The 16,557-nt window shown below is 48.4% G+C and overlaps 2 protein-coding genes across 2 annotated transcripts; both read right to left on the bottom strand.

The window, feature by feature from the left end:
* Positions 1–3,636: 3,636 nt before the first annotated feature.
* On the bottom strand, positions 3,637–5,050 carry LOC120042367 (neurofilament medium polypeptide-like). The gene is made up of 2 exons (XM_038987190.1): positions 4,757–5,050; positions 3,637–3,735 (listed from the first exon to the last, which is right to left on the bottom strand). The coding sequence occupies exons 1-2, from the start codon at positions 5,033–5,035 to the stop codon at positions 3,640–3,642; spliced, it is 375 nt and encodes a 124-aa protein (XP_038843118.1). The 5' UTR covers positions 5,036–5,050; the 3' UTR covers positions 3,637–3,639.
* A 6,740-nt stretch (positions 5,051–11,790) lies between these two features.
* On the bottom strand, positions 11,791–13,428 carry LOC120042368 (cAMP-dependent protein kinase catalytic subunit alpha-like; the record flags this gene model as incomplete). The annotated part of the gene is made up of 2 exons (XM_038987191.1): positions 11,791–11,993; positions 13,186–13,428. Coding segments are annotated over 2 exons (369 nt in total), but the record flags the coding sequence as incomplete, so codon positions are not given.
* Between the last annotated feature and the right edge of the window lie 3,129 nt (positions 13,429–16,557).

The following is a 16,557-nucleotide window of genomic DNA, read 5'->3' as shown; positions in this document are numbered from 1 at the left end:
TCTGGGCCCTGGTTAAAAGCAGTGCACTAAGCCCTCGGGGCCCTGGTTAAAAGCAGTGCACTAAGCCCTCGGGGCCCTGGTTAAAAGCAGTGCACAAAGCCCTCTGGGCCCTGGTTAAAAGCAGTGCACTAAGCCCTCGGGCCCTGGTTAAAAGCAGTGCACTAAGCCCTCTGGGCCCTGGTTAAAAGCAGTGCACAAAGCCCTCTGGGCCCTGGTTAAAAGCAGTGCACTAAGCCCTCGGGGCCCTGGTTAAAAGCAGTGCACTAAGCCCTCGGGGCCCTGGTTAAAAGCAGTGCACAAAGCCCTCTGGGCCCTGGTTAAAAGCAGTGCACTAAGCCCTCGGGCCCTGGTTAAAAGCAGTGCACTAAGCCCTCGGGCCCTGGTTAAAAGCAGTGCACTATAAAAGAAACAGGGTGCCAGTCGGGACACAGCCTCAGAGGAGGATGAAGTTTTCCTTAAACAATCAAAAGGAACAAATTAAAAGACCAGTTATGTAGTTGTCTTTAGACACTGATCTATGATCAGTTTTGCGTGTAAAACCCCTATTGGATAAAGATCTGATACGGGGAGGATAAGCTGATCCTGGATCTGTGATCTGAGTGAGGAGGATACCTTCAGCCAGGTGGACACAATGGCCACCATATACTGTAACCATTCCATGCCTTTTAAATCCACCAGCGGGTACATGTACACACTTCAAGAGAATTGGAATGTAGCCAATGTTTCACTGACAGCCGCTGATCAGGTAATTGGTTGATTGTTCAGGAGTCTAAAGCAGTGGCTAATGTCCTTCTAAAAGGTTCAAAGGTCAAAGCAGAACTGTACCTCAAATAAACTCATGCCAGACCAACGCCTGTTAAACACATTCAATAGCAACAGGGGACATCTTCTCTTCTTCTCTTCTCTCTCCCTATTTCTTCTTCGTCTCTGTTTGGTGGTCTGTCCGTCAAAACATCATCAGGTATAAAATCCAAGGATTCTCTATTCCATTGTCTTCTCCCCCCCCCCCCCCCCCCCCCCTCTCTCTCTGTGTGTTCTCTCCCAAAGAGTTGAGTCCAGGAGAGGGGGATGTGAGAGGAGAGCTGGATGAAGGAGGAGAGGAGAGTTGAGTCCAGGAGAGGGGGATGTGAGAGGAGAGCTGGATGAAGGAGGAGAGGGGAGTTGAGTCCAGGAGAGGGGGGTGTGAGAGGAGAGCTGGATGAAGGAGGAGAGGGGAGTTGAGTCCAGGAGAGGGGGATGTGAGAGGAGAGCTGGATGAAGGAGGAGAGGGGAGTTGAGTCCAGGAGAGGGGGATGTGAGAGGAGAGCTGGATGAAGGAGGAGAGGGGAGTTGAGTCCAGAAGAGGGGGATGTGAGAGGAGAGCTGGATGAAGGAGGAGAGGGGAGTTGAGTCCAGGAGAGGGGGATGTGAGAGGAGAGCTGGATGAAGGAGGAGAGGGGAGTTGAGTCCATGAGAGGGGGATGTGAGAGGAGAGCTGGATGAAGGAGGAGAGGGGAGTTGGGGCCTGGAGAGGGTTGGTCAGTTTAGAGTTCAGGGGTCAGGGTTTGGGGATTGGAATGTTCCGTAGTTAAAGCTGAAAGAGGAGGAGTGTGTGTGTGTGTGTGTGTGTCTCCAGGTAAAGTCAGTCGTCCTCTTCAAAGTGTGTTCTCTGCAGAACCTTCACATGGCGCTCATAGATCTTCAGGGCGGGGCCTAGCCTGATTGACAGGCCTGTCAGGACATCGTTACGCTGCATCAGGAGGAGGGACTTCCCATCTATCTCCTGATTGGGTGGAGAGAGAGAGACAGAATATATTTAGTTACAAAGTTATAATATAGTAGGTACACAGAGTAGTTACATAGTAAGTAGTTCTAGATAAGACACATAGTAGTTACCCAATACAGTAACTACACAGTACCGACACAGTAACGACACAGTAACGACACAGTAACTACAGCTATGTCGCACTGCTAAAGGGTTGTCGGGTGTGATAGCTGTATCTCTGATGCTCCCTGGTGATCTGAAGGCTAAGGCCTGTTCTGGACACCCTGCTGTCTGTCTCATCTCACCTGAGTCCTGAAGGCCTGTTCTGGAAACCCTGCTGTCTGTCTCATCTCACCTGAGTCCTGAAGACCTGTTATGGACACCCTGCTTTCTGTCTCATCTCACCTGAGTCCTGAAGACCTGTTCTGGACACCCTGCTTTCTGTCTCATCTCACCTGAGTCCTGAAGGCCTGTTCTGGACACCCTGCTGTCTGTCTCATCTCACCTGAGTCCTGAAGACCTGTTATGGACACCCTGCTTTCTGTCTCATCTCACCTGAGTCCTGAAGACCTGTTCTGGACACCCTGCTGTCTGTCTCATCTCACCTGAGTCCTGAAGGCCTGTTCTGGACACCCTGCTGTCTGTCTCATCTCACCTGAGTCCTGAAGGCCTGTTCTGGACACCCTGCTGTCTGTCTCATCTCACCTGAGTCCTGAAGGCCTGTTCTGGACACCCTGCTGTCTGTCTCATCTCACCTGAGTCCTGAAGGCTAAGGCCTGTTCTGGACACCCTGCTGTCTGTCTCATCTCACCTGAGTCCTGAAGGCCTGTTCTGGACACCCTGCTGTCTGTCTCATCTCACCTGAGTCCTGAAGGCCTGTTCTGGACACCCTGCTGTCTGTCTCATCTCACCTGAGTCCTGAAGGCCTGTTCTGGACACCCTGCTGTCTGTCTCATCTCACCTGAGTCCTGAAGGCCTGTTATGGACACCCTGCTGTCTGTCTCATCTCACCTGAGTCCTGAAGGCCTGTTCTGGACACCCTGCTGTCTGTCTCATCTCACCTGAGTCCTGAAAGCTAAGGCCTGTTCTGGACACCCTGCTGTCTGTCTCATCTCACCTGAGTCCTGAAAGCTAAGGCCTGTTCTGGACACCCTGCTGTCTGTCTCATCTCACCTGAGTCCTGAAGACCTGTTATGGACACCCTGCTTTCTGTCTCATCTCACCTGAGTCCTGAAGGCCTGTTCTGGAAACCCTGCTGTCTGTCTCATCTCACCTGAGTCCTGAAGGCCTGTTCTGGACACCCTGCTGTCTGTCTCATCTCACCTGAGTCCTGAAGGCCTGTTCTGGACACCCTGCTGTCTGTCTCATCTCACCTGAGTCCTGAAGGCCTGTTATGGACACCCTGCTGTCTGTCTCATCTCACCTGTGTCCTGAAGGCTAAGGCCTGTTCTGGAAACCCTGCTGACATGAAATAACTGACCACGTCAGACACTGTCCAGTTGACTGGGTTTAGACTGCCCAGCTCAGACTTCACAAACCTAGAAAAAGAGGGGGGGAAGGAGAGAGATAGGGGGGTAAAGAGAGAGAGAGGAGAGAATTTAAGTGTTTGCAACTTGTAACTGTCATTTAGTTAAAAGGACGAGACTATACTTTCATGTTTTACACACACTCTCTTACCACCGTCCCTCCCTCCTTCATCCCATACACTCATCTGCTCCTCCCTCATCCCTCTTTCCTCCAACTCACTCAGACTTCCTCATTTACTCCTCTCTCATTCATGTGAAATATATTGACTCTCCTTGCTTCATTTATCCCCTCTGTCTCTCATCTGCTCCTCCCTTCTCTCTCTTCCTACCTCCTTTTCTCTCTCTGAGGTGATACTCACACTCCTCCGTTCATCCCTCTCTCCTCTGCCAGACCAGAGTCTCTGGGTGAGGCGGTGGGGGTGAGGAGACAGGAGGACACACCCACCTCTGTCTTATAGGCCGAACCTGCTGGAACAGGGGAGAGTGGTTAGCACAGCACACACATGCACTCCCACACACTCAGGGGTTGTAAAGCAGAACTCACAGTTGTGGTTGTGGACAGAGGAAGTGTGGCTCTCTCGCTCTGACTGTACCACATTCTGATTCTGAGAGAGAGAGAGAGAGAGAGAGAGAGAGAGAGAGAGAGAGAGAGAGAGAGAGAAGGGGGGGAAAGAGAGAGAGAGAGAGACAGAGAAGGGGGGGAAAGAGAGAGAGAGAGAGAGAGAGAGACAGAGAGAGAGACAGGGAGACAGAGAGAGAGAGACAGAGAGAGAGACAGGGAGACAGAGAGAGAGAGAGAAGGGGGGGAAAGAGAGAGAGAGAGAGAGAGAGACAGAGAGAGAGAGAGAGAGAGAGAGAGAGAGAGAGAGAGAGAGAGAGAGAGAGAGAGACAGAGAGAGAGAGAGAGAGAGAGAGACAGAGAGAGAGAGAGAGAGACAGAGAGAGACAGAGAGAGAGGGAGAGAGAGAGACAGAGAGAGAGAGACAGAGAGAGACAGAGAGAGAGAGAGACAGAGAGAGAGAGACAGAGAGAGAGAGAGAGAGAGAGAGAGAGAGAGAGAGAGAGAGAGAGAGAGAGAGACAGAGAGACAGAGAGAGAGAGAGACAGAGAGACAGAGAGACAGAGAGACAGAGAGAGACAGAGAGAGACAGAGAGAGATTTGTACATTGTTACAACACTGTATATAGACGTAATGACATTTGAAATGTCTTTATTCTTTTGGAACTTTTGTGAGTGTAATGTTTACTGTTCATTTTTTATTGTTTATTTCACTTTTGTTTATTATCTATTTCACTTGCTTTGGCAATGTTAACATATGTTTCCTATCCCAATAAAACCCTTGAATTGAGAGAGACAGACAGAGACAGACAGAGAGAGACAGAGAAAGAGATTTTCCCCCAGGAAATTACTCAATATGAAAAAGAGCAAGAAATAGACAAACAGAGACAAATACATAGATAGAGAGATGTGAAGGGGAAGCCTATACCTGTGTGGTTGTGTGTATCTGGTCTGGAGAGACAGTATTGGCTGTGTGTTCTGGTTGTTTGTCCTCCTGCTTCACCCCCGCCTGTCCCTCAGAACCTCCAGCGATGTCATCACCATTCCTGGGTTCCGTTTCCATGGGAACCGGGGCAGGGCAAGTCACCCCCTTAGAACCCTCCTCACCCCCTGAGGCTTGGGTGTCACTCTGCCCCCCATCCTCAGCATCCCCTGTTCCCTTCTCCTCTTCATCCTCCTCCTCCTCCTCTCCACTCTCTGTCTCCATTGGCTCCTCCTCTTTCACCTCCTAGGAAGACAGAAGGGGGGGGGGTCAAAGAGGGGGGGTTCAGAGAGGGGGGGGTCAGAGAGAGAGGGGGGGGGGGGGGGGGGTTCAGAGAGAGAAAGAATTCAGTTGCAGGTTTTACAGTTTCAGCATAGTATGAAATATCAGAGTTAACAGAGAGGAATATGTGTCATACAGTCAGACATTTCTTTATTTTCAGGAAACAGGCTATATAACTAGGTAGCCAACAGTCGCTCACTCGTTTAATGTATAGTAGCGAAATAGGCTGCATCATACTTTGGCGTGCGCATGTTTGTTGCTCTCTCCCTCCCTACATTACTGCGACCTCTTTTGTCCACTGGTTCATTAGAGACCGGCAGCGCGGCTCGAGTTAAGCGCAGGCGGCGCGTCCTTTGTAATGGCCCAGGCAGCAACCGGCTGCACCGACAGCGCTACACCCGCCACAACAGTCCCGTGTTCGGCTTAAATACACGCACTGCCCGCTCGGTTTTACAATCAATATAACCTTTCATGAGAGAATCAGTGAGTCTTGCTTGGTGACTGGGTGTGTATATGGCTACAGTTACATCACCGAGAGAGAGCGAGAAAGAGGGAGGGAGAGAGAGCGTGCGTTTGTTCGGTTAGAAAAAGGTAGCCGCCTAGGAAGGGCGTAATGAGGAACGAAACATGAGAGATAGGGGCGGGGATTGAGGGAGAGAGAAAAGAACGGAACTAAGAAGATTATAACGGGGGGGGGGGGGGGACGACGACGACAAGCTGCTGTGATGTGAATAAAGGCTTGGCGCAGACAGACTTTCCGACGTGGAAACTCTGCTTTCATTTTCTCAAACTATTCCACCGAATTAACCGCGTAACGCCCCCGTCCGTCCGTCTGTCTGCATAATTTACAGCCAGCTAGACACAGTCTATGATATAGGGACGGTAGCCTATAGCCGAACTTTCACCGCGCCAAACACAGAGAAACCACGACAGCATATTCTGGTCGCCCTCTCTCGACGTGCTCCTGTGTGTGCGGTGAATCTGGAACAAGAGCAGCGAACAGACGAGAGCGCGCTGTTGAAAGCCCGCACCTTTTGTGCTGCCTGGATGGCAGTGGAGCCCTGTAGGAAACAGCGAGCAGGCAGCAAGACACAGTTGCGTGTCGAGGACAAAAATCAGGATGTCTGTTCTGCGGGCGCTCTGGTTCACGTTACCATTGGCTACCGTTCACACAAAACACACCAGACCCAGAAACGTCATTTTAAACCCAAGATTAATTTAGGGCCAAATGATAGATTTGCCTTCAGAATAGTTTTACATGTGATTTAGCTTAGTTAGGCTGAATGAGAGAGAAACAGGGATTCCATCCAGGGAGAAAAGAGAAAGACGTCTGTCTGCGTTGTTTTGATATATTGATCATTAATTCATAAGCAGACAGGGTGTAGTGAGTCTATTCTGCTCTCCCTCTCTCTGTGTAGTCTAGGCTATAGGACGTGTTGGAAATATTAAGTTACCTTTTTCCCAATGTGCTTATCCTGCAGTGCGCTCTTAAGCAGTCTGTTAGCGGGGCCGGTTGGCTTCGCGGGGGCTGCCTCCACTCCCCTCACCGGGAGAGTGATGTTCCCACACCGGGTCCTCCGCAGCCGACCTCTCGCCACCTCTCTCTCCAGAACCACCTTGACCCTGTTACGGGTCAGCTTACCCCCAGATGAGAGGCCGTCTTGGCTGGTCAGGTAGCCCAGGATCTCCTTCAGTCCCAGGGGCTTGTGGCCCCCGCGGGTCTCCCCTCTTAACGCGGAGGCTCGGTTCTGCTCGGCTAGTCTGCGGACGGAGGCGATCAGTCTTTCGCCCAAATCCGAGCTGGTCTGCCCGCTGCCCCCGACCCACGGGTTCCCCTCACATCGGCCGGCCCGGAGTTTGGGTTTGACAAGTGGGGATGCTGGCTGAAGCTGTTTCGGCCGCATGAGGTGGCTGTTGCTGCTGGAACTTGAACTGGCGCTTCCCTGGCAAATTGTATGTTCCGTTTCAGCAGCAACACCAACGCAGCTACTGCTGCCCTCCTGCCCCGCCGTCTCCACCCCCCCTGCGCCACCACAGACCCCCTTTGCTTGACTCGGAGCGCCGCTCCCATCTTGGCCCGGTTTTGTTTCGTGGTTGCCGGCCAAAGGGCTGCTGCCACCCCCCTCCTGCCCTCCTCCTCCTCCTCTTTCTCCTAATCTCTTGTCTTTTGACGCACTTGCTTTCCCACTGCAGCCTCTCCCGGCAGCACAGCCCGTTTCAGCACAGCCCGTTTCGCCACAACCCGGGCAACAGCCAGGGCCGTTTCCGCTATTCAGTGGAAAAAGCTTTTGTTTTTCCTCGGAGGTGAGACCCGGGGTTTCGGGCCGGGGGTCTGGGTACTCACTCGGCTCGGAGACAGAATCCTCCTCTCGGTCCCGGCTCTCCACCTCCTCTAGGTCGGTAAAGCTGTGCGCGCTGTCCCCGTTGTTGTTCAAACTGGAGTGTATGGCTTTCTCTCCCTCCACCTCGCTACCGCCGCCGTTACCCGGCGTGAAGTCACTCTTCTTTCGACTCTTTCTCTGCACCTTCGCCGCATTCCTGTAGGATATGGAGCCCTTGTAGCTAACTTTGAGCACTGTTTGCTCTTGGATCAGTTTCTCCAGTTCCTCCCGGGTTCTGTCTGGATCCGAGCCGTGTCTTCTCCGGACCATACGACATATTCTCTCAAGGTCCGGTCGGGCTTTCCGTGAGCGTAGAGAGTCGATGGTCTCGAGGATCCAGTCCCGGTACTTGGATTCGGACATTTTTTTTGTTGTTTTCCCAGCGGTTGAGTTTGGGTTTGGCCGAGTGCGTCTTTTCTCTCTTGTTGTTTCTGAAGTGACGCTGTAAGACGCTCTCCTATACCGACCCAGTGCGAGCAGAGAGCGAGCCCGGCAGAGCGGAGAATGAAGAACGGAAGCCTCGATGTGCGCCTGCGTTGGCCACATTGTGCGCTTAAGGTGGACTGACGAAGATTGCGTCCCCTTCAGTTCACCCACAGCAGACATACGCGGACGGTAGCTTATTTAAGGTAGCGGTTTTTTCGTTTTTTTTGCGCATCTCAAGCAGATCGCTCTTTGTTCACATTCCCGCTGCTTTTGGGAAACGTGAACACGCTTTTATTGGTTGTAATACATACACAGATTTGGAAATGGTATTATTTAGTATTTCTGCATATGAACACGTCTTCGGTGGGTCTCTCCAGAGTCCAGACTAAAGAGCCAACAGTTGGCTGGATGACTGCATTAGGAGACTGCTGCATTCGCTCACCTCTAGGCTAAACTGTCTTACAGGAAACGCGTCTCATAGGCCTATACAGAGTCTGTTGGTCTCTAATTAAATATAAAAGATGGATTGAATGGGTATACAGGTGTGTGTGTGTCCGTGGTTTTCAGACCTCTCCTCAGGGAGCCCCAGCCAGTCTGATCTATTCTACAGTTAGGCACCAAGGTGAACTAGTTCAGGATACAACAAAGTGGTCAAATGTCTGGGGGTTTATCCGGTAAACTGAACCCACAACGAGCGGGTTGGGAAAAACGGGGCTATATCACGCAAACAAAACAGCACACACAATCCCTTGTGTTGGTCATTTTAACAAGTAAAACTTTATTGTACTGATACTCAAGTTGCAAAATATTACACTTTGTGTTTTGTATTTTTGATGTGGTGGTATTAGATAGTGTCTTTAAACACCTCCCTTTGCAGTGCTGAGGATCAGATAGGGCTGCTGCAGTCCCGAACTTTCCCCAAATTCTCCGTTTTTACACAAATCCTGGTGGCAGGAATCCCGGATTTCCTGCTCATTCCCTCATATTTACAGGATTCTTCCAACCAGGATTTGTGGAAAACCAGGCAATTTAGAATTGTGCAACCCCAGTCATATGGTTTAAAAAGACTATAGGCCTTATGTATTTTCCTAGAAAGTGCAACAGTATGTATATAGTATATATATATACACCAGCATTGTGCCCGTCCACGGCTGAGAGGAGGATGACCTGGAAATACAATGAGGAGACTGTGATGGAGATAAACAGCTGTCTACGGTTACGTCCCAAATGGAACACTGTGCCCTACTTAGTGCACTACTCTTTACCAGAGAGCTCTATAGGGTCTGGGTCAAAAGTAGTGCACTACTCTTGACCAGAGAGCTCTATAGGCCTGGGTCAAAAGTGGTGCACTACTCTTGACCAGAGAGCTCTATAGGCCTGGGTCAAAAGTAGTGCACTACTCTTGACCAGAGAGCTCTATAGGCCTGGGTCAAAAGTAGTGCACTACTCTTGACCAGAGAGCTCTATAGGCCTGGGTCAAAAGTGGTGCACTACTCTTGACCAGAGAGCTCTATAAGCCTGGGTCAAAAGTGGTGCACTACTCTTGACCAGAGAGCTCTATAGAGTCTGGGTCAAAAGTAGTGCACTAAGTAGGGAATATGGTGTAATTTGGGACGTGCCCTATGATATTAGGCGACGGTACACGACATTAAAGAGTAAAAGAGAATATGGAATTGTATTCAAAGGAGAAGAGTGTTAAGACAATGTAATAATAATAATAATAATGATAATATAATAGTATTTTCAATCCTGGACAACTGAGTTAGAGAATGTAATTACACCTTTCTAATACAAGATGTCAAATGAGTTCTGATGTGTTTAACGTGAGAATGAGTAAACTACAGGGCCGGATTTGAGAAAAGGAATGCAGGTCATTCAGAAGGCAGAACATGAACTGGTTCCACGACGCTCAGTTGATACGAGCATCACGGCACTAGAGGTTCAACTCCCTCCGGGCACAACCAGACAACAGAACACCTGACCGTGGCTTTGGATAGAGGTTCAACTCCCGCCGGGCGCTACCAGACAACAGAACACCTGACCGTGGCTTTGGATAGAAGCAGCTGCTATGTGGATTATTATTATTATTCATCTGAACGGAACTCGTGTCAAGACAGAAGTGTACAGTTGAGTGTATGTATTAACACAAGGACAAGGTGGGAGAGGGGGAGGGTGGGGTGTGTAGACTATATGGGGGAGGTGAGTGCAGAGTATTGTGTGTTTGTCACAAATGGCACCCTATTCCCTTTAGAGTGCACTACTTTTGACCAGAACCAATAGGGGTCTGGTAAAAAGTAGTGCACTATATAGGGAACAGGGGGCCATTCAGAACACATTCCAGTATGTGTGGAGCAATATGCTAGCCTAGTACATAGGAGACAGTTGTTACAGAGAATGGTGCCTGTCCCAATATGGTAGTTAGGAGACAGTTGTTACAGAGACAGGTATCTGTCCCAATATGGTACATAGGAGACAGTTGTTACAGAGACAGGCATCTGTCCCAATATGGTAGTTAGGAGACAGTTGTTACAGAGACAGGCATCTGTCCCAATATGGTAGTTAGGAGACAGTTGTTACAGAGAATGGTGTCTGTCCCAATATGGTACTTAGGAGACAGTTGTTACAGAGACAGGCATCTGTCCCAATATGGTACATAGGAGACAGTTGTTACAGAGAATGGTGTCTGTCCCAATATGGTACTTAGGAGACAGTTGTTACAGAGACAGGTATCTGTCCCAATATGGTAGTTAGGAGACAGTTGTTACAGAGACAGGCATCTGTCCCAATATGGTAGTTAGGAGACAGTTGTTACAGAGACAGGTTCCTGTCCCAATATGGTAGTTAGAAGACAGTTGTTACAGAGACAGGTTCCTGTCCCAATATGGTACATAGGAGACAGTTGTTACAGAGACAGGCATCTGTCCCAATATGGTAGTTAGGAGACAGTTGTTACAGAGACAGGCATCTGTCCCAATATGGTAGTTAGGAGACAGTTGTTACAGAGACAGGTTCCTGTCCCAATATGGTAGTTAGGAGACAGTTGTTACAGAGACAGGTTCCTGTCCCAATATGGTAGTTAGGAGACAGTTGTTACAGAGACAGGTTCCTGTCCCAATATGGTAGTTAGGAGACAGTTGTTACAGAGACAGGTTCCTGTCCCAATATGGTAGTTAGGAGACAGTTGTTACAGAGACAGGTATCTGTCCCAATATGGTAGTTAGGAGACAGTTGTTACAGAGACAGGTTCCTGTCCCAATATGGTAGTTAGGAGACAGTTGTTACAGAGACAGGTTCCTGTCCCAATATGGTAGTTAGGAGACAGTTGTTACAGAGACAGGTTCCTGTCCCAATATGGTAGTTAGGAGACAGTTGTTACAGAGACAGGTCCCACTCCAACACTCCATAAAGGATGAAACATATAAAGAGACTAAATAATAAATAAATAACAGTAGAAAAAACACATATAGGACAGAAAAGGCAACACTGCTGGTTTACTCTCTTCTCTCTTCTTCTCTCCGTATCTTCCTCTCCCTCTCTTCTTCTCTCCCTCTCGTAGCTGGTGCTTGTGATTCAACAGGAGACAGTACTCCAGTTTACCGTCCCTCTCTCCCTCCTTTCCTCTCTTCTTCCTTCTCTCTCTCCTTCCCTCTCTTCTTCCTCCGCCCTCTCTCTCTCCTTCCTTTTCCCTCTCCCACTCCTTCTCTCCCTCCCTTCTTCCTTCTCCCTCTCTCTCCCTCCCTTCTTCCTTCTCCCTCTCTCTCCTTCTCTCCCTCCCTTCTTCCTTCTCCCTCTCTCTCCTTCTCTCCCTCCCTTCTTCCTTCTCCCTCTCTCTCCTTCTCTCCCTCCCTTCTTCCTTCTCCCTCTCTCTCCTTCTCTCCCTCCCTTCTTCCTTCTCCCTCCTTCCTTCCTTCTCCCTCCTTCCTTCCTTCTCTATCTTCTTCCTTCAATCCCTCTCTCTCTGGTTGGGTCTAGAAGTCAGTGAACTCCTTGGCACATTGTTCACTGATGGAGACTCTGATCTCCTCCTCTTCGTACTCCTCAAAGTTGCTGGTGTCACCTGGGCCTTTGAACTTAGGAACGAACGGGGCCTCCACCTACACACACACGCGCACACACACACATGCACGCACACACACACACACACAGAGGATGAGGAAAAATACATAAATATTGAAAAATACATCAAACAATCATTTTAGCATTTTACTAAACCAGATTCCCGTATAATTATCATATTCAAACATATCAATACATTTGTTTACATGACATTAATTTAGCAGACGCTCTTATCCAGAGCGAATTACAGAAGAAATGAGGGTTAAGTGCCTTGCTGAAAGGGGCTTTCTGGAAAACCTGGCATTTTGAGAAAGTTACCTGGAATTGTACTGTACACTACATGTCAGTTAGACCCCTCACCTTTATCTGGTATACTGTACCCTACATGTCAGTTAGACCCCTCACCTTTACCTGGTATACTGTACCCTACATGTCAGTTAGACCCCTCACCTTTACCTGGTATACTGTACCTTACATGTCAGTTAGACCCCTCACCTTTACCTGGTATACTGTACCCTACATGTCAGTTAGACCTCTCACCTTTATCTGGTATACTGTACCCTTCATGTCAGTTAGACCTCTCACCTTTATCTGGTATACTGTACCCTATATGTCAGTTAGACCTCTCACCTTTATCTGGTATACTGTACCCTACATGTCAGTTAGACCTCTCACCTTTATCTGGTATACTGTACCCTACATGTCAGTTAGACCTCTCACCTTTATCTGGTATACTGTACCCTACATGTCAGTTAGACCTCTCACCTTTATCTGGTATACTGTACCCTACATGTCAGTCAGACCTCTCACCTTTATCTGGTATACTGTACCCTACATGTCAGTTAGACCCCTCACCTTTATCTGGTATACTGTACCCTACATGTCAGTTAGACCCCTCACCTTTATCTGGTATACTGTACCCTACATGTCAGTTAGACCTCTCACCTTTATCTGGTATACTGTACCCTACATGTCAGTTAGACCCCTCACCTTTATCTGGTATACTGTACCCTACATGTCAGTTAGACCTCTCACCTTTATCTGGTATACTGTACCCTGCATGTCAGTTAGGCCCCACCCCTCACCTTTCTCTGGTATACTGTACCCTACATGTCAGTTAGACCCCTCACCTTTATCTGGTATACTGTACCCTACATGTCAGTTAGGCCCCACCCCTCACCTTTATCTGGTATACTGTACCCTACATGTCAGTTAGGCCCCACCCCTCACCTTTCTCTGGTATACGGCGATCCAATCAGTGGTGGCGAACCACTTGTGTCCCTTGATGTCGTTGACGCCGTTCTTCAGGTTGCCATAGCGCTTGGTCAGGTCCACCTGTAGTAGATTCCTCAACAGATCCTTCAGGTCAGAGCTGAAGTGGGAGGGGAAACGCACCTGGGGGAGGAGAGGGGGAGGAGAGGGGGAGTGTGGGAGAGTAGAGAAGGAGAGGGCGGAGTAGAGGTGGGCGGAGAGGAGGGGGGGAATAGAGGAGAGGAGGGGAAGGGGGAGTGATGGTGTGGGAGAGTAGAGAAGGAGAGGGGGGAGGAGAGGAGGGCGGAGAGGGGGAGGAGGAGTGGTGGGGAGAGAGGGAGGAGGAGTGGTGGGGAGAGAGGGAGGAGAGGAGGTGGAAGAGGGGGGAGGAGGGGTGAGGAGGAGATGGAGAGCGGAGGAGAGGGTGGAGGACAGGAGGGAGTGTGGAGAGGGGGAGGAGAGGAGGGAGGAGAGGGGGAGGACAGGAGGGAGGGTAGAGAGGGGGAGGAGAGGAGGAAAGGGGCGGAGAGATGTTAGAAGGAAGAGGCAAACCAGGTTCTCATCACAGTGCTGATCTAAAATTACTAGACAGGCAAATACACACACACACACACACACACACACACACACACACACACACACACACACACACACACACACACACACACACACACACACACACACACACACACACACACACACACACACACACACACACACACACACACACACACACACACGAGATAGATAGATAGACAGACATATACAGTGGGGCAAAAAAGTATTTAGTCAGCCACCAATTGTGCAAGTTCTCCCACTTAAAAAGATGAGAGGCCTGTAATTTTCATCATAGGTACACTTCAACTATGACAGACAAAATGAAAAAATAAATCCAGAAAATCACATTGTAGGATTTTTTATGAATTTATTTGCAAATTATGGTGGAAAATAAGTATTTGGTCACCTACAAACAAGCAAGATTTCTGGCTCTCACAGACCTGTAACTTCTTCTTTAAGAGGCTCCTCTGTCCTCCACTCGTTACCTGTATTAATGGCACCTGTTTGAACTTGTTATCAGTATAAAAGACACCTGTCCACAACCTCAAACAGTCACACTCCAAACTCCACTATGGCCAAGACCAAAGAGATGTCAAAGGACACCAGAAACAAAATTGTAGACCTGCACCAGGCTGGGAAGACTGAATCTGCAATAGGTAAGCAGCTTGGTTTGAAGAAATCAACTGTGGGAGCAATTATTAGGAAATGGAAGACATACAAGACCACTGATAATCTCCCTCGATCTGGGGCTCCACGCAAGATCTCACCCCGTGGGGTCAAAATGATCACAAGAACGGTGAGCAAAAATCCCAGAACCACACGGGGGGACCTAGTGAATGACCTGCAGAGAGCTGGGACCAAAGTAACAAAGCCTACCATCAGTAACACACTACGCCGCCAGGGACTCAAATCCTGCAGTGCCAGACGTGTCCCCCTGCTTAAGCCAGTACATGTCCAGGCCCGTCTGAAGTTTGCTAGAGAGCATTTGGATGATCCAGAAGAAGATTGGGAGAATGTCATATGGTCAGATGAAACCAAAATATAACTTTTTGGTAAAAACTCAACTCGTCGTGTTTGGAGGACAAAGAATGCTGAGTTGCATCCAAAGAACACCATACCTACTGTGAAGCATGGGGGTGGAAACATCATCATTTTTCTGCAAAGGGACCAGGACGACTGATTCGTCTAAAGGAAAGAATGAATGGGGCCATGTATCGTGAGATTTTGAGTGTGAACCTCCTTCCATCAGCAAGGGCATTGAAGATGAAACGTGGCTGGGTCTTTCAGCATGACAATGATCCCAAACACACCGCCCGGGCAACGAAGGAGTAGCTTCGTAAAAAGCATTTCAAGAACAACAGTTTTCATCTGTGCTAAGCCTATGAAAATGATCAACTTGAATTAGCTAACACAACATGCCATTGGAAAAAACGAGTGATGGTTGCTAATAATGGGCCTCTGTACGTCTGTGTAGATATTCCATATTTTTTTTTAAATCAGCCGTTTCCAGCTGCAATAGTCATTTACAACATTAACAATGTCTACACTGTATTTCTGATGAATTTGATGTTATTTTAATGGACAACAAATGTGCTTTTCTTTCCCAAAAAATGTGATATTTCTAAGTGACCACAAACTCTTGAACGGTAGCATATATATATATATATATATATATATATATATATATATATATATATATATATATACACACACCTACCCTACACTATATATGTATATATATATATATACACAGTTGAAGTCAGAAGTTTACATACACCTTAGCCAAATACATTTAAACTCAGTTTTTCACAATTCCTGACATTTAATCCTAGTAAAAATTCCCTGTTTTAGGTCTGCCACCTTGATGCTGCAACCCCCGTGCTTCACGGTTGGGATGGTGTTCTTCTTCTTGCAAGCTTCCCCCTGTCAAGGCGGTTGTAAGGAGAGGACCAAGGTGCAGCGTGGTGAGCGTACATTTTATTTATTTTTAAAAAATGACGCCGAACAAAACAACAAACACTACAAAAACAAACCGTGAAGCTCAAAGGCAATGTGCCCTAAACAAAGTCAACTTCCCACAAAGACAGGTGGAAAAAAGGGCTACCTAAGTATGGTTCTCAATCAGAGACAACGATAGACAGCTGCCTCTGATTGAGAACCACACCCGGCCAAACACAAAGAAATACACAACATAGAACATAGAATACCCACCCCAACTCACGCCCTGACCAAACCAAAATAGAGACATAAAAAGGATCTCTAAGGTCAGGGCGTGACACCCCCTTTTTCCTCCAAACATAACGATGGTCATTATGGCCAAACAGTTCTATTTTTGTTTCATCAGACCAGAGGAAATTTCTCCAAAAAGTATGATCTTTGTCCCCATGTGCAGTGGCAAACCGTAGTCTGGCTTTTTTATGGCAGTTTTGGAGCAGTGGCTTCTTCCTTTCTGGGCGGCCTTTCAGGTTATGTCGATATAGGACTCATTTTACTGTGGATTTAGATACTTTGTACCTGTTTCCTCCAGCATCTTCACAAGGTCCTTTGCTGTTGTTCTGGGATTGATTTGCACCTTTCACACCAAAGTACATTCATCTCTAGGAGACAGAACGCGTCTCCTTCCTGAGCGGTATGACGGCTGCGTGGTCCCATGGTGTTTATACTTGCGTACTATTGTTTGTACAGATGAACGTGGTACCTTTAGGCGTTTGGAAATTGCTCCCAAGGATGAACCAGATTTTCCAAGCTGTTTAAAGGCACAGTCAACTTAGTGTATGTAAACTTCTGACCCAG

The sequence above is a fragment of the Salvelinus namaycush genome, unplaced genomic scaffold (assembly GCF_016432855.1).
Source record: "Salvelinus namaycush isolate Seneca unplaced genomic scaffold, SaNama_1.0 Scaffold660, whole genome shotgun sequence".
Lineage (NCBI taxonomy): Eukaryota > Metazoa > Chordata > Actinopteri > Salmoniformes > Salmonidae > Salvelinus > Salvelinus namaycush.
This window is presented reverse-complemented; position numbering and strand designations above follow the sequence as displayed.